This window comes from Sinocyclocheilus rhinocerous, unplaced genomic scaffold (assembly GCF_001515625.1).
Source record: "Sinocyclocheilus rhinocerous isolate Xijiao unplaced genomic scaffold, SAMN03320098_v1.1 scaffold1767, whole genome shotgun sequence".
Classification (NCBI taxonomy): Eukaryota; Metazoa; Chordata; class Actinopteri; order Cypriniformes; family Cyprinidae; genus Sinocyclocheilus; species Sinocyclocheilus rhinocerous.
In genome coordinates, this window is record NW_015646318.1 from 157,538 (window position 1) to 176,791 (window position 19,254).

The 19,254-nt window shown below is 34.1% G+C and overlaps 1 protein-coding gene across 1 annotated transcript in view; it reads right to left on the reverse strand.

Moving 5' to 3' along the window:
• Positions 1-19,254, reverse strand: part of LOC107707259 (voltage-dependent calcium channel subunit alpha-2/delta-2-like) — a 122,091-nt gene that overhangs the window by 58,446 nt on the left and 44,391 nt on the right. The window contains exons 3-5 of the mRNA XM_016511247.1: positions 16,795-16,933; positions 2,266-2,397; positions 2,119-2,176 (exon numbers count right to left, since the gene is read on the reverse strand). Of these exons, the coding sequence (XP_016366733.1) occupies positions 2,119-2,176; positions 2,266-2,397; positions 16,795-16,933 (329 nt within the window). The remainder of the gene's footprint in view (positions 1-2,118; positions 2,177-2,265; positions 2,398-16,794; positions 16,934-19,254) is intronic.

Consider the following 19,254-nt stretch of genomic DNA (forward strand, 5'->3'; position numbering starts at 1 on the left):
TATATATATATATATATATATATATATATATATATATGTATAATTTATATTATAATATTACATATTAGAATTTTACAGCTGCAAAATGTGTCTCATCCCATCATAATTGACAGTTGGCCAGTTTTACTGTGTTGAGAATTTTGTTTTTGTTACAACATACGAAACTGCTTTTGTACTGATGCTAGATTTATCATTTATTTATGAAAAATGTATTCATGCATTTTATGCATAATCTTATATTTTGGTTTGTGTCCATTAAGTTTGAACAAAAGGAGAAAGTAATCAAATACAATAAATGTAATACACTGGAATATCAGATTACATGGTTACTTCATATACAAACATTTCTGCTGCATATACTGTGATATGCACCATAATCATGATAGGAAATGACTCATTAAGGGGGTCCGAGACGAATGGATGGCCCGCTCATCTGAGGAGGAGTTTGGTCATACCTCACACTGCACAGAGACGTATGAAAACAGAAACAGCATGTGGAGCACAGCGCCTGCTGATAGCACGCTCCAAACCAATTCATCATCCCTGCGCTTATAGAGCTGTTGTGCTTCTGTACAGCACCGCTAGCCTACACACTCGCAAAAGCATTAAAAGCAACTCATTAAGTCTGCAGAGCGTGTTGCATCACAACAAAAACAATGTAGAGCTCGCTCCGGCTCATCAGCAACATTAGCGCTTTGTCAGCCAAACAAGCTAACTAGCTGCCTGCTCGTGTTGTTCGTCTTTTGCTTAAAAGCTTCTTACAGGTATATTGGGGATTGTTTTTTTCCCACTTTCCCTGAGTGTGAACTTAATTACTCTGTCAAAGAAGAGGCTCATTAGCGCCTTGCTAAGACTCCCGTACTCTGGGAAACACCGCGGCACGCTCATCCAGCCGGCTAACACGCCAGCACCTGATAACAAATAGTTTTCCATTTAAACACCTTGCTTTTCCCTCTAAACAGCTTCTTCTTTCTTCATTAAGTAGACAGAGATGTATTTCAGTGGGCGATCGTCTCTCTGTAGGGGTGATGTGGCGTAGCGGCTGAAGTTATGCCCTCGATCATGACGCCTAACCCCGGGCTAATCCTGAGGGGATTGTTCCTATAACAAGTGTACTGTGAGTCGCTCCGGATGAAAGCGTCCGCTACATGCGCTACCTACTGAGCACTTAAAAAATTCAGCTTAAAAAAATGCATAAATAAATAAATATTTTAACGTCATCTAAATGCATGAAAAATAAATACATAACTTCTGCTAAATTAATAAAAATAACCAATTTAGGCTAAACTTAAATGTATAAGTAAATAAATAAATAACTCCAGCCAAATATATAAATAACTGATGCTAAATAAAAAAAAAGAATAATAAAATAACGTCAGTTAAATGAATGCACAAGTAAATAAATAGATAACATGCAGAATGAATGAATGAATTAAAATATCTTCAGAAAAATAAAAGCACAAGTAAAAAAAAAAAAATTATTAAATATTATTATTAAAATATAAATAAATACTTTAAATTAATCTAAATAAAATTAATTAATTAATTAAAATTACTCTGATATAAAATTATGATCATATTTAAATATCTAATTTACATTCAGCTAAATAAATACTTAATTTGTAAATGAAAAATAAATTATGGTAACTAAAAATAACTTCAGCTAAATAAATAAATCAATAAATTCAGCTAAAAAAATTAATTTCAGCCAGTTTTCCATTGATTTGCTCTTCATAGCTAGGTTTAATTCTAATTTCGGAGGCTGCAGTTTTTACACAACAAAAAACTAATGTTCTGCCATGACAGTAGTTGATGTGAAAGAGAAAACTAAATGTAGAAGACAGTTTATGCTAAAGCTTGCTACAGAGTCCCTTGAACAGCACATACTGGTGCAGGAACGCAACGGCGCAGAAAATCGCAATGTAAAGTCTTCCCTATAGATCTGAAGCGAGCACATGGGGACAGACTGAACCCGCCAGATGCCGCTCACACATCCTGACGGCACTGTAAACTGTGGCAGTCTGACTTAATTTGAACTTCACTGCCAGGAGCCGGAGAAAACAACACGATCAAAGTCAGACTAAATGGAGTCTTTCCTGCGCCGGTGACGGCACTCACCACGGGCGTCTCCTCACATCATACAGGTCAATCTTGTTGGGCGCTCTCCACTTTGTGGCTACAGAGAGAACAGGACACACTCAGAGTTTGCTGGCAGAAATGGATGTACTGTGGTTTACAGCAGGGTTTCCTACAGAAGAGCTTTACCTGGGTAGTATCTGGTGACTCCGGTGGCGCTGCCGAACACCTGCCAGCGCAGCGAAGGATCCTCACGACTGTTTTCAATGAAGGCCCTCTCCAGAGACTGAGTCCAGTTCAGCTCGTTCAGGATCGTGGGAGCTGCGGGACACACCAAAATCACACCATTATGACACATCATAGTCTGTGGACAAACATTTCAAACTGGACAAGCTTCAAGCATTCACATTTGATTTCAATTTTGCTGTTAATTCATATATTTTCAGTCTTTTTAGTTATTATATACAATAATGTTCAAAATGGTGCAAGTATGTTTTTTTTTTTTTAAAGAAATTAGTACTTTTATTCAGCAAAGATGCATTCAATTAATCAAAGGGGACATTAAAGGCAATTATAATGTCTATTTCAAATAAATTCTGCAAAGTTTCCCACAAAATATTACGTGGTTTTATTACAGTATTTATTTATTTTTATCACTGATAATAAGCAGAAATGTTTCTTGTGCAGCAAATCAGCATTTAAGAATGATTTCTGACACTGAAGACTGGAGTAATGATGCTGAAAATTCAGCATTGCATCAGGAATAGATTACATTATTCATTACATTAATGTAATGAATACATTATAATTAAAATATATTCAAATAGAAAGCAATTATTTTTCAATTGTAATAATATATCACAATATTACTGTTTTTACTGTATTTTTGATCAAATAAATGCAGCCTTGGTGAGCAGAAGAGACTTCTTTGAAAGACAAAAAAAAAGCTTACTGATCTCAAACATTTGAGATTTGATCGTAGTGTATTTTAATTTCATTTTCATCCTTATTATACAATTTGGCATCCTTTTTCTATATGTCTTTACATTTTGTGCTTTATAATACTATATGTGCTTCTTACAAATAAAATATTCATTATTATAAAAAATGTTTGTGTTTGATTTAAGACAATCCATAGAGGTGATCTGTTGAAGAACATGCTAACCGAAAGGGAATATGGCCTTTTAAACCGCTGACAAACAAATCTCCTTATATCCACAAACAATATCAAACCAAAAAACAAAAAGCAGATATTTCTGATAACAAGAGACACACACATCAGAACTCCATAAATATGGAAATATTCAGAGAAGCACTTGTGACTGTTGCGAACGGTGTCCGAGGAGAGCGTCCACACATCACGCCTGACCTTGAGCAAGGTCATCACTGTACGGAGAGAGAAACTGCTTGCTGCTGATCCTCACACACTCTTAAAGGAGAAGCCAGGAATGGTTTTACAATAGAAGAAGATCTAGAAGATATGTTTATTCTCTAGTTCTGCATCTACAGTTTGTCCTGCTGCTTTAAAGAACCAAAGACGCAATATAACATCGAGAATTTAACAAAAAGAACAACCAAAGACACAATGACAAAACCTTACTTGTTAGTATTTACACATTTTATAGGTGGCTGGAGATCATATTATTGGACACTATTTGTATATACTCGTCAAAATTTTTGATCCATTTTGGTCTTAGAAGAGGAAAACAGTACATTTTAAAGTTTAGACTACCATTCAAAAGTTTGGGGTCTGAAAGATTTTAATGTTTTTTTAATGAAGTCTCTACTGCTCACCAAGGCTGCAGTTATTTGATTAAAAATACAGTAAAACAGTAATAATGTGAAATATTGTTACAATTTAAAATGACTGTTTTCTATTTTAATATATTTCAAAATGTAATTTATTCCTGTAATGTAAAGCTGCATTTTCAAACAATTGTGCAATTGTGTCTAATATTTATTTTTTAATTTAATTTATTCATAATTTTTTGATGAATAGAAAGTTAAAAAGAACAGCATTTATTTGAAATAGAAAACTATTTAACATTATAAATGTTTTTTAATGTCACTTTTGATCAATTTAATTGGTCCTTGCGGAATAAAATTATTAATTTTTGAAAAAAAAATAAAAAATTCCGACCCCAAACTTTTGAACGGTAGCGCATTTTATAAATGTTTAGCAGTACACTAACTTTTAGATGACCTTAAATCTAACAGAACTAATCTAAAAGCCACAAAAACACCTTTTTGATTTCAGAGGTCTTTGTGCTTGGTCATACAGTTAATAAATCCATCATAAGGTTAGATCAGCAAGGCAGAAAATGCCATTTATAAAAATACAAAACCAAAACTGTGTCTGAAAACAAAGCCAGCAGCCTAACTCATTTGCTAACCAACAACTGACACAACGTAAAATAGTTCTGTATGAAAATACCGATGGAAACCGGCTTTCAAACGCAGCACATCGTCATGTCTGATGATCTCAAACTAACTGAAGTGAGCTTTAGAGAAGACGAAGCAAATGTTTAATGTGCACTTGTATCTCAGCTCTTCATAAGGAGTCTCAGTGGACAGGATGTTCTGCACACACTGGATTCGGTCGTGTCTTGATATCTTCCCACCTCCGTACACCTGTACACCGCCTGAGAAGGTTTTCAGACCCAGGCGTACAGTAGGTGCGCTAGCTTCATTTAACTGACAGCTCTCTGCAAGCGTACTCCACTTTTGTCCCATGCAGTTTGTCTCAGAGAGCAAGTAAAACTTTTGCAGCGTGTCTCACTCTCAGCTGTCTGTCTGTACTTGCGGCTGTCTGCTCCGCTCAGATCTCTGTTGTTCTCCTCTGTCTCTGTTTGTTACACTCAGCGTGTCAGTAATGTCTCTCCATCTTTCGTGCATCCTCCGTCACCAGCGTCCGATCCACAGCTACCCACCTACATGACACGCAGCGCAAACGCTGACCTGACGCTGCCAGAAAACGTCCTCCTCCGTCCATCTCTTCCTCTTCTCTTTTCCTTCACATCCTTCTTATTGAACTAACACATCTCTCATTCACTTCCTTACTCTCTACTTCCTTACACAAGCATGTTCTATCTATCTATCTATCTATCTATCTTGCACTCTGCACTTGTTACGTCAGTTTCAGAGACATTGGATAACATACTAGCAGTCTCCTCATACTATCTCTGCAGTATGCATTATGTATACAGTTCCCAGTATGTCAACTTTTTTGTATGCATGGAATAACTGGATGATCAACTACATTTGACAAAATGTGCATGCATGCATGCAACCAGAGAACACGAGACTGCATCACAAAATGCAATGCAGTTCACATTTAGTGAGATGCAATTGAAAAAAAAAAAATATATATATATATAATAATATATATTATATAATAAATAATAATAATTACTTAAGTAAAATGAATAGATAAATACTTTTTACATTTTTAATTACATTTAATCAAAAATACAGCAAAATCAATAATACTGTTAAATATGATTACAATTTCAAACAGCAGATTTTTATTTGAATAATGTAATTTATTCCTGTGATGCAAAGCTGAATTTTCAGCATCATTACTCCAGTCTTCATTGTCACATGATCCTTTCAGAAATCATTCCAATATACTGATTTGCTGCTCAAGAAACAGTTCTGATTATTATCAATGTTGAAAACAGTTTTTTGATACATATACATTTTCAGGATTCTTTTATAAACAGAACGTTCAAAAGAACAGCATGAAATAAAAATCTTGTATAGTACTAAACATTACTAACAACAGGTGAAAGTGCACAAATTCTAAATCTATTGCAGCTCTGCTACAGATAATGTTTACTCTTATATTTAAGTATCTGATGTTTAGGCGTGTGTCTTTGAGTCAAGGATACAGCGGTAGGCTCCCACACACACTGTTTACAGTATTATCAGACACGCACAGGGTGGTATATGCAGATTCAACCTCACCAGAGTGGACAGCAGCTGACACACACACACACAGCTGTGGCAGGTCGTCTAAGCAGAATTACGAGGGCTGGGTAGATAAGGAAACAGACGCAAGACAAAGGCCCCAGTTGATTTATTTACCGAGGACGCAACGTGCACCGGACAATGGATAAAAAGAAAAATATCCTCCGATGGAGAATTTGTGTGTGGCGGGGTGGAACTACATGGGGACCATCCTTCAAAATAAGAGCGTGTGTGTGTGTGTGAGAATCCATCACGCACAATCCCTCAGACACTTTTAAGAGCAGCGGTTGTGCTGAACGCTCGGTCTGTTATGGAGCAAAGCGGCACACGAGGAGCGGCCCAGGTTACGAGGCCGATTTATGGGGTGTGCTGAGAGCCAGAAATCCTTCATACCCGATCCCGTCATGCTTATTACTCAGCAAAACAGCTCTACAGGACTCCATGTGCTGGATGAGAGCTGTTCAGTGCGGCTGCTGAATGATGGAGGATATACAAATCATATACAAATCTGTAGTTACGAAAATGTGCACATAAAGAGGCTATATTTATGCTGTTCATTCTAGAATAACTGTTACGAACCATTTCATTAAATAAATCTATAAATTGAATAATTCTGATTCTAATTTCTGGTTGGATCAGAGTTCCCTTTCATTATTAATTCAGTCAGATTTAGATGGATTTGTGAATCTGTTTGATCAACTACCAATAAGTTTATAAGTCTAACACTATTGAAATATTTTATTTTATTTATAATATTAAAATATAATATTTTTGTATTTTGCAAATATATAATTTCATATTTAATTGAATATATATTTTTAGAATATTTTATATATTTACTATTTATTTTATATATTTATTTATTAAATCTATTTAAAAAACCTTTAAGATTACGCAATAAAAATATATATTTTTTTCTTTAAATAATAACATAATTTTAACAATATTTATTCATTTTAACATCAACAACGGGAAAAAAAACCTTCAAAAATGCTGTTACAGCACACCAATCTTTTTAGGTGAGCTTATTGTTTGATTTTTTAATGTTTATATCTGTTTTATGTTACACGTTTCATGCTATATGTGTTTTTATGCTTTATTTCTTTTTATGATATTTTATTGTGCTCGTACTGTGTCATTGAGTGTCATGAAAAACATCCATAAATAAAATGTATTATTATATTGTATTTATTTAAAAAAGGAAGAACTTTTGAACTACGTACTGTTTGAAGAAGTTTTAGAAATTGTCAGCCAGCTCTATCATTTCTTATGTTTGTCAAAATTATGAGAACATCATACACAACTTTACAGAAGAAAAAAAAAGTAAGATGCTGACAAAATTACCATTCATTGCAACTCAGACATAAACATTTTTTGAAGCTTGTTTGTAACAGAGTAAAATCAGCCAATCTTTCTGTCAATTTAGCTGTTTAACAACTGAAAACTTTACACACATATGCTCCCATTCTGTGTTTGCTGCACAATCACATTCACAGCTCTCAAACTGAAGCTCACCTAGCATCCACATCTCATCCACACCTGAGCACATCAAGGCCAGAGACGACGAGACACATCCACTATCAGTGTCAGCGGTCTGTCAGAGCAGCGGATCATACGTCATACACACACACACTGACCTCAGGTGATGGAGAACAACAGAACAAGAACCCTACAAACCACAGCAACAACCAGCCACTTCAGTCCGTTCAGTTTTGACCACATACAGTATTCATCTTCCTCTTTTTTAAAAAGGTTCCCGCAAGAACAACAGGAAAAAACGACTGCTTACGGAGCGCAGAATCTCAGAACTGCTGGCGGAAAATGGAAAGGGAAAAAAAAGCTTTAATTAAAATGATACTGTAACCAATAAACAGCGGAAATATAATTTGTGAATGTGCTGGTGAATGAAGGAAGGCGTTGGCTGCGTTAAGGTTTTTAATTAGTGTGGCGGAGAGCGATAGTGCCCCTTCACTGAGCAGGACGAGCGCACGGAGCGAGGAGGAGGAGGAGGCGCTGAAGAGAAAACGACTTCAAATCCACTGTTTATAGCAGTCCCACTTCTTCATCTCAAAGGGGGTTCGGTTATATCTGGCTTCCAGCAGAGGGAAGAAAATGAAATCTTGGATTGGCACACACGCAGATGCTGTGATTGATGTCGCTCTGATACTACAGTTCAGTCCTGGTAATGACACGGTCAGGCTGTACACAAACTGGAAGCATGTAAAACACCATTACAGGTCGTCTAACACTACCTATGAAACCAGTATTATATAATGGCACTCTTAATTCGCTATAATCTATTCATAATGCCTTATAGTACACCGTACAATCAGTTGTTTCTTCTCATAAATCACTTTAAATATTATTATTCAAAATGAATTTATATTAATACCATTTAATATTCATGATGAAAGACAGACTGCAAATAAAGTGTCAAAATGGTTAAAAAACACACTACAATTTATTAAATTAAAATAGCTTACAATTAATTTTTTACTTTTATATTTACATGCTTATTGTCTTATTTTGTCCAAAATTTAAATAAAATAATAAAATAAACATTGAAATTGATCACTTATTTTTAAAAATGCATTAAAATGTATTACATTTAAATTGCTTACAATTACTTTTTACTGTGATATTTACATGCTCCTAGTCTTATTTTGTCTAAAATAAAATAAAGACAACTTGAAAATGAAATTGATCTTTTTTTTTAACTTTAGCATTTATTACATTAATTACATTACATTACATTTTACTTTTATATTTACATGTTCCTGGTCTTATTTTGTATTGCGGTGTATAAATGCTTACAATTAATTTTTACTGTGATATTTACATGCTCCTAGTCTTATTTTGTCTAAAATAAAATAAAGACAACTTGAAATTGATCTTTTTTTTTTTTTTACTTTAACATTAATTACATTGCATTTTACTTTTATATTTACATGTTCCTGGTCTTATTTTGTATTGCAGTGTATAAAATCAGTCTTCACGCCAAGGTCATGGATCTGAACTGATAAAATGTATAGCTTGAATGCAATGCAAGTCGCTTTGAATTAAAGCATTTGCCAAATGCATAAATGTAAATATAAGTGCTAATTTTGGTATGCCAACCTGCATGTCTTGATCTTTTATTTCCCACAGATGGCATCTGAAAGGAAGGAAAAATCACACCAGACTTGCTCTCACAGTACCGGCTCCTGGTTTGTTTTTCCCAAAGTCTGAGAGGAACGGTGAAAAAAGGTCGTCCTCATCCACGGGAGGTGCTAATCCGTTCAAGCGGCTTCTCCTCGCCTTTCATGCACACACACAATTAGTCTTTCAATTTCACTTTAATAAGCACCATTTCCAACAGCATCTCCAACAACAATTGAGGCCTGAAAAACAACTTGAGACGGGGACAGTTTCTTACAGCGGGGATTAAAATCAAAGAGGTTTGCTCAGAATAATAACGAACGAACTTGATCTGTATTAGCATATGTGTCAGGACTAAAGCGGCCGTTTCTCTGTCAGCTGAGCTAATCTGCTGGAGTCGAGCTGACGATATGATAGTCTTCATCACTGGAGGAGTGGACAGAAGGGTCTTCACACGGATGTTAAAATTCATTTGAAATATATCATGCAGCAACTTTAAAGGCATGACCAATCCATTTACATGTATATACTCCAAACAAAACCCACTTCAGGTAGACTGTGAAACACTATAACAGCAAAAGTATGGATCTTTACTGTAGAAAAGGAATTTTTTTGTAATTTCTAAATTATTTGTCCTAGACAAAGATGAGATTAAAAGGAGATCAAATGGAGACTTTGGGTTAAGTTCACGGTTTTTTTTTGTTTTCTCTCAACAACTTCTCAAATTGTGCTCAAATTTGCTGCAATCAAAATGAAGAAACCTCATTATGAACTCAAATACTTCACATTAAATTCAAATTGCCAAATTAGCTGGGATCTCATCCACATCTCTATACTCTTACTGTACAACTATTTTTATTTCTCCGCAAGTTTTAGGTTAACAATTTTTATTGTTAACACTTATAAGCTCTCATTACTTAACATTAATTAATGCATTAACTAACAATGAGCAAAACATTTGTTGCATTTTTAAAATAATTATTATAATTATAATTAAAAACAGTATTTCTTACATTGTTTTTGTTATTATTATTAATTAATTTATTAATTAACTAATCAATTAATTAATTGATTTATTATTAATTTGTAGAAGGCTTTGTTAATCTTTGTTAATGCTCGTTAATAAAAATAAACTATTTATTGTTAATGTTAGTTAATGTCCCATTACTTAACATTAGTTAAGTTTATTATTACATTTATTATGAATAATATTAACAGTAATGACAGTATATTAACAGTATTTATTATTTGTAGTAGGAGTTATTTATCTTTGTTAATGCTTGTTAATGAAAATAAAACTGTTCATTGTTAGTTCAGGTCCCATTATTTAATGTTAGTTAATGGATTAAATAACATTAACTAAAAATGAGCAATAAATTTGTTGCAGCATTTATTATTATCATTATTAACAATATTTTTTATTCATTTTTATTAGTAGTAGTAGCTATTAATCTTTTTGTAATGCTTGTTAATAAAAATAAAACGATTCATTGTTAGTTCAGGTCCCATTAGTTAATGTTAGTAAATGCCTTAACTAATTGTTGCAGCATTTATAATTAGCACTATTAACAATATTAGTACTAGTAGTTATTAATCTTCGTTAACATTAGTTAAAAAAATAAAACTATTTATTGTCACTTCATGTTAGATCAGTTAACCTTAGTTAATGCATTAAATAACATTAACAATGAACAATACATGTGTTGCAGCATTTATTATTAGTAGTATTAATAATATATATATATATATTTTAGTAATAGTAGTTATTTATCTGTTAACTTTATTTCAAAAATGTTTATTGTTGGTTCATGTTAACTCATAAATAATATTTTAAAACATTTATTGGTTTGAATAATGTATTAGCAATTGGTGAAACTAACTTTAACTAAGACTAATAAATTCTTTCAGAAATATTTTTCATTGTTTACAACAACTAATAACTAATGTTGACATATGGAACCTTTTTATAAAGTGTTACTAAGATATCGGAGATGAAGTTAAACATAAATGAGATGTTCATTATGAAAGAGCGACATCTGAGCGCTAGAGTTTTTCTGTTGTATTTCTCTAACACCTCGTCTGAGCATCGCACCACCCACCTCACTATGGCTTTCCTCCAGTGTCCGTTCCGTAATAGGCGTCGATAATTAGACGGAAACTGTGTGGCTGTTTGACCTGTGCTAATTAGAAAGTTTGCAGACTTGGCAGCGGAATTCATCGGCGGGATAATGAATCATAAAACGGTTCATTACAGGTGGGCGAGGCAACGTTCTCAATCTCAATAAATGGCCAAGGAGGCCTGGCAGAGCCGCCAAAGCTGGACTCACACACACGCCGGCCCATTTACTGCATGAAGAGTGACACACACACACACAAAACATTTTCACTCGGAGCCGCTGCTATTAGCGGAAAGTTTCTGCTTTGGTCTCACATCAGCACCACACAATACAGCAGCTAAAGCCTGAGTGAGCGCAGGAGTCCTCACTCGACCCGCGTCTGGATAAAGGCGGCTGTGGAGAGTTTCTGACGGGACACAACCCTGTCTGTGACAAAGAGAAACACTGCGCTTGTGGTTCTGCTGTGATTTATTAGTGGGGAAAAAGCCAATCTCACACTGTAAAGCCCTTAAAAAAACAGTCCCCTGAGTCCATTGGTGGGGGGTAATTGAGAATGAATGGGGGAAAGCCATGCGAGAGGAGGCAATGCCTCCATCGCAATATGATTGCATATGACTGGTTATGATCAGCTGTGATTGGTTCATACGATAAATCCCGCCTCTTATGTTTGTGCGTGTTCCGCGGGAGCGAATCAGTCTGAATAAATAATATCATGGTGCTAATGGGAAGATTAATTAAAAAAACTAAGTAAACAACTCACACACTTAGGTATAACCACTTTGTTATGTTAAAATACAATTGAAATGGCCTGAAAACATGATCTGTGGGAGTTTTTAGTGAGTAATCAGCTAGGTGAAATTTAAAATCTCTGTGTCTGTGACCAATATTTAATGAGCTTTGAAGACTGATGATCCAAAAAATTCAAAAATAGTTCAAAGTTAACTATTAAAAAGAATAGCTGAACATAAGTTCACTAATAAAGCATATTATTTAATTGTTACTGCCTTGAGTTATTATTTTGGAATAAATGTAAAATGATAACTTGATGAGATTCATACTTGGCTTTAATAAATAGAATATTGATTACATTGTTAATGTAAACCAAGAAAATGTGGCTGGGGCGTGAATTTACATTTGACAAAAAAAAAACAAACAAAAAAAACACTTGAGGGCTTTGCCTCCTCATTTCAAAACACCACTGCAAACCACTGAGATCTCTCTCTCTCTCTCTATATATATATATCTGTATATGCAAATGCCCAGACTAAAAAAAGGTTTACAAATGTGTTTTCACCGTCACAATCACAAGCTTGTTTGTTTATTTTATTTTTTCTTCAAAGTTCTAAATACAGCATATTAACTGTTTTGACAGTTACTGGATATCTTTTATCTTTTTTTCACTCTCTATTCTAATTCTATTCTTTAAAAAAAAACTTGCCCCTTTTAGACTTGCACTCTATTCATTTACTAACTGCTTGTTTTCTTTAAAAAACCCTAACACTAGCTTTTCTAATCTTTTTGTATTCTAATTGTTTTCTTTTTATTTATCATACAATTAACAAAAGAAAAAAAGGCCTCTAATACTAGCTTGTTCTGTTCTTTTTCTATTCTATCTGTTTTCTTTTTATTTATTATATCGTTTTAAAAACCCCTTGCTACGTGTACTGTGTTAAGCTAACTGAGACTTTTTATAGCACTTGCATATCATTGCTGTAGCGTCTGGACCAATCAAACACACAATTTTTCATTTGATTGTAAATGTATCTTTTTTAATATTGTGGTTGTTTTACAGTAAACAACTGTATTGTACATCTGTTTTATATTGTTTTTTTATCAGTTTTAAATAAAAACTTTTGTAGGGGGAACAAAATGACAATAATTTATTATCCAAGTAAATGTTTTCGTTTGAATTTGACAAACAATAAAATTTCACTTTATAAATTCATTCACTTCATTTAAACTTGGACCAACTCAACTGCATTTCATTGCATGAATCAGTTTTTTTATGAGTTGGGGCTAAACATATTTATTGGATGGAAATCCTACCCTTCAATTAAATTGAGTTCGTTCAAAGCAAAGAAAAGAAAAAAATGAGTCAATGTATATAAAATTAAGAGATTGTAATCATTAAAGTTTCAGTAACACAAAATAATTGAGTGGAGTTTAATTGTATTTTAGGAAATAATCTTTTAGTGAACTCAAATGAAATAAGTTCACAGTACTCATAACTACTGGTTTCTAAACTTAAATGAATTGAGGCAAACGGTTTCCTCATTTGAAATAAGTTATCTCAATTCCTTGGGTTTACACATATTAAAATTAATGTTACAGTTATGAATGATTGAGTCCTACTACAATACAAAAAAAACTTCATCAATTAAATAAAAAGGGACTATTTTACACAACATTTGTGTGTTCTGACCATTTTTATGCTTGTTAGAGCAATCCATTGTCTATGTAGAGAAAAAATCAGTCACTTATGAGGATCCATCTCTGACACACCCAATAAGACCAGGAACAGCCATAAATAGAGTAAACAGGGACAATTTTGGATTTGATTTTGGTTTTATGAAAGCAATAAGCCACTTACAGTGATTTTACCATGCTTAAGGGGTGTTAGGCATGAAGTGAAGCAGGTAGGGTTTCAATTTTTCCCTCTCCAGTTAAATTTACTTTGCGGGACTATCTACAAGCTCCACTCTCTGTTTCACGTTTATCTAGATGTGTTCATCCGCTGAACTCCTAACCCACCCTCCGAGTGTCAGGTCAGGACATCTCTGTTGCCATGGTGATGTTTAATCCCTGTTCCTTGTCATGGTGATTTTTTTAATGCTGCTTTCCCTCCTCATCCTCCACTGTCCTCTAAGCCAAATTAGCAGCGTGAGCCGCAGAGAGGTGGAGAGGTTATCACTCAGGCCTTTATTGAACTACAATTCCCATGAGCCCACGGACAGTCCAGACCTCACAAAACTTTATTGATTAAAACAGTCCGTGTATTTCCAATGTCAAAAAATTTCACAGTAGGTAAGTTTGGTATTATATAAATATATAATTCAAGAAAAGAAGAAATACTTGTGTTTACAATTTTCTAAAGTTTATATTTTTAGTTATTTTAATTTTTGTTATAATTCTAGTAATTTTGTTGTGTTTTGTCATTTTTGTTTAGATTTATTATAGTATATATACATATACAGAGAGAGAGAGAGAGCACGAGTACTTAAGACTTCAACTTAAACTAAATTAAAATGAAACTAGCTTTTTTATTTTATTATTTTATTTTATTTCAAGTTATTTTTTAATAGTTATTCAAGTATTTTTTTTATGGTTTTAGTTTTAGATTTAGTTCACAAATCAACAAATCAAAATTGAGTATAATGTATTCTATTTACTTTTTTAAATTAAAATGGCTTCAAGTCAATTTAAAGAAAAATGAATGATCCTGGTCTTAATGTGGTCCAAAAAAAAAAATAGAATTAAAAAATAAAGTTAAATTACAAATAAAATAAAGAATGATAAAAAATAAAAGTTTCTTTGTCATAAAATGCTTTGCCTTTAAAACTTTTTAGTGTTTTCTAATCGTGCACCTAACAGTAAGATTTTAGTAAAAAACAAACTAAATAAAAATAAATAAATAAATTATTTCAGCTAACAGAGTTGCTTTAGGCTCAAGATTTGACAGTGAGACAGGATTTTGCCAGATAACGTTTACAAACCACTATGCCACGGATTCAATGCATTTTTACTTCTATTTATGCAATAATTTGCTTGTTTTTAAAACAAGTAAATAGTCATCTAGAACACAGCTGAAATATATTCTGTTCACAGTTTACACATCCTTCTCATATAACCTGTGTTATTGTTCTCAGTCAAAGAAACGTCCGTGTTATGCATCAAAGAGCTCTGAGACTCCAGAGACCCTCCATACAGTGACATGTGATGGTTATGTATTAGAGCAGAGCAAAGGTAACAGCGTCCAAATGTTTGATCACATTCTGCCAGCATCCATCTTCCAGCAATCATCCATTACCCATAAGTCCACAAACATCCACAGACAGATGAAGGAGGCACTCAGGATATTCTACAAACATCCGTCCTAGTCAACACACTAACAAATCACCGAGCGACACAGAAACACATTTTTCTGAACACCAAAAGAGTGAACATTTTTCTCAGAAAGCTGTACTCTTAATGTAAAATCTAGTTCATATATGTGTTAAAATTGTCTGTCATTAGACCGTTCTGTGTGCCTTTAAGAACATACGCATTGAATCTCGCTATCATTTCGAAGGACTGCTCAAGGGATTCCCGAGAGATGCTATCAAAGATACAAGACTGTGATTCAGTTGTAAAATCCTCCACAGATATCAGACAGACAGACAGCACATCACGCACACAAACCGCTGGATATTTTCAGATACTCGGCATAAAATGAGAAATGAAAATGCTTCAGTAACACGAGGAAAGAGATAAAACACGGTTCATGTCTAAATAAATCCTACTAAACAGTACAGCCAGTCAACATTATACACTGTATATTTTTACTATACATTATACACATAAAAGAAAATGTGCATAAGGAGTGTATCTGATCTTTAAAAATGAAGCTGCTTTATATTAAATTACAGTTCTGACTTAACCAAAGCCAGATCATATAGATCAGAAGTTCTCAACTGTTGATTCACAAACCGATCACGGGTTTAATCTAATAGAATAGGGGGGAAAAAACAATGAAATGCAATTACTAAATTGCAACTAATAATGTAATCATGCATGAGCAAAATAGACGTATTAATTATATCCTGTGTGGATGTTAAAGGGAGTGTGTCCAATCAAACTCTGGGTGCAAAATCCTCCTTCACAAGTTAGTCAAAGCAGACAGATGTCAACATGGACAGCTTGTGTGACTTGCTCTCATCCTCAAAAACCATCAGCAAAAGCATGCAAGGTAAAATGTGATCTAATAACACAAGATGCAAGACAATGCAAAATTAAAGTGTCAATTTTCCCATTCAGTCCAATTCAATTTAGGATATTGCTCAGCCAGTGCAGCCCAATATTATTGATATTATTACGTGAAATTATAGGTTGCATTTATCTGATCAAAAATACAGAAATATTATTACCATTTAAATAACAGTTTTTTTATTTGAATATATTTTAAAATGTAATTTATTCCTATGATGCAGAGCTGCATTTTCAGCAGTCTTCAGTGTCACGTGATCCTTGAGAAATCATTCTAATATGCTGATTTGCTGCTCAAGAAACATTTCAGATTATTTTTCTGAGGCACTTTTTATTTTCAGGATGCTTTAATGAATAGAAAGTCCAAAAGAACAGCATTTATTTGAAACAGAAATCTTTTGCAACATAATGAATGTCTTCACTGTCACTTTTGATCAATTGAATGCATCCTCGCTGAATAAAAAAAAATAAAAAATTCCTACTTTTTCCAAGCTTTTGAACAGTAGCGTATGTGCTTGTTGTCAGTACTCACAGCCTTTGTAGATGTCAGTAGGAATCTGTACGGCTGTATATGAGTAGTTGACTTTGTTCTTGAAGTTGGGATCATCCACAAACTCCAAAGAAAGAGAATTCGGGTTTTCCAAGAGGTTTTCTCCATCATCATCATCCGGCTGCAACAAGAAGAAGCAGACAAACATCAGTGCACACACACACACACGCCGAATGCATTGATTGACACACAGCAAACCTTTGTGCAGAAAATCACTTAGACACACACGCATCCATGATTAATTAGACAAACACTAATTACACAGACATGACAGGGGTAATCCTGCCTCCACAACTCAAAGGTGGCGGCTCTTTGGGAGGAAAAGCCGTAATACATCGCCAGTCTATTCATCCACGACACAATACAACAGCAGGTATCAAAGTGTTCGCAAATTGCAGAAAATCAATTAGCGTTGGCGATGGCTATCGCATTCACATTGAAGTCCTTCAGGCGATTAACCCTGTCAATAAATCACCACAATGATTGCCGAACGACGGCTGCTCTACCCTCTACTTGAGCCCGCCACACAGGCAGCTAATTAGCATTTTAATGCATCTCGAATCAAAATTCGACTCAGAAAGTCCGGCTTTGATAGAACTTCAGTGAAAGTATCAAGCCAGCAAAAAATAAATAAAAAAATGGCAGGATCACTGGATTTTAACGGCTTGCATTTATTAAATACCTCATTCTTGTATGCTAAGCATAAGGAGTAAGCCTATGCATAAACTGCATGATAATTGCATTTAGTCGGAATGCTGTACTTCCATACTAATTTTGCACTATGTATATATTATGTACATTGCCAGACAGAAGTTAGGAATAATTAGGATTTTGTAAAGTTTTTGAAAGAAGTCTTTTCTGCTCACCAAGCTTGCATTTACTTTATCAAAAACACAGTAAAAATTATAATTCAATTGTAAAATATTATTGCAATCTAAAATAATGTTTTTTCTATTTGAATATATATTAAAAAGTAATTGATTCCTGTGATCAAAGCTGAATTTTCAGCATCATTACTCCAGTCTTCAGTGTCACATGATCCTTCAGAAATCATTCTAATATTCTAAAAAAAGAGGATATAACCAGTATCTCACAATGCAATGTGCTCAACTTTATAATCAGTGTGACGAACAAACCTGAAATGATAATCATGATTCATATTCCTTTCATTATTTAATGCACAAGACATTTTTACACAAAATTGGATTAAACATGCAAAATAAGCAAGAATATGGCAATTGTTGTCGTCTTTAATCTTCAGTCTGCACTCTAAAAAATGCTGGCTTAAATACAACCCAGCGCTGGGTGAAATATGGACAAACCCAGCTATTGGGTTGTTTTGACTCAGTGGTTGGGTTAATACCCAGAAGGTTGGGTTAAACATTTAACCCAACCGCTGGGTCCAAACAACCCAATAGCTGGGTATGTCCTTATTTGACCCAGCGCTGGGTTGTATATAACCCAGCATTTTTTAGAGTGTGACCTTTTCTTCAATAATTGCTATTATTCATTCATTTTCCACTCACTGTGCTTCATTAATCTTTCTCTTTGTCTTTGATTCTTCATCTCACAATCAAACACCCTTGTCTTCATCGCAGGGTGAAGTGCGGTGTACAGTAATAGAGTGGCATGGGTTAATTGGGGTTGACGTACTAAACACTGTTTTTATTTTTTTTGTTTTCCTCAAAATAAATTCAAGCCTCCTGCCAAGTGTGAGGGCTGATTTATGGCCTGCCTTTAATTGTCTATTAAAATGCAATTATAAACTGTTGTTGAGCCGAACATGGAGACGGTGGTTTTCCAATACCCCTCAATGTGACATAAACACGCACATGCACATATAGGATGCGAATAACCTTGTGAAAATGGGAAAACCTGTTGGGATTTCTTTCAGTTTTCCTTGCAAATAATTTGAAATGACACGGTGCATTGACTTTACTCATGACTAGTTCATATCTGACTCTAGGTAATAATGTTTTGGCTACATACATGATTCAGAGCATTAATAATCAGACTTATTTTTAGTAGGTCATGATTAAAGCTAACCTGAACTAACAGGATTAAACACTTATTCAGACAGCAGTTTTCAAATACTGATACTGTGTAGAGAAACTTAAAAGTTTATCCAAAAATGAAAATGTACTAATTTTCAGGCCATCCAAAATGTAGATGAGTTTGTTTCTTCGTGGGAACAGATTTGGAGAAATTTTGTATTATATTACTTGCTCACAATTGGATCCTCTGCAGTGAATGGGTGCCGTCAGAATGAGAGTCCAAACAGCTGATAAAAACATCACAACAATCCACAACACTCCAGTCCATCAATTAACATCTTGTAAAGTCAAAAGCTGCATGTTCGTAAGAAACAAATCCATCATTACAGCGTTTTAAACTTCAAACCATTGCTTCTGGCTAAAATACGAGTCTATAATCCATAATAAC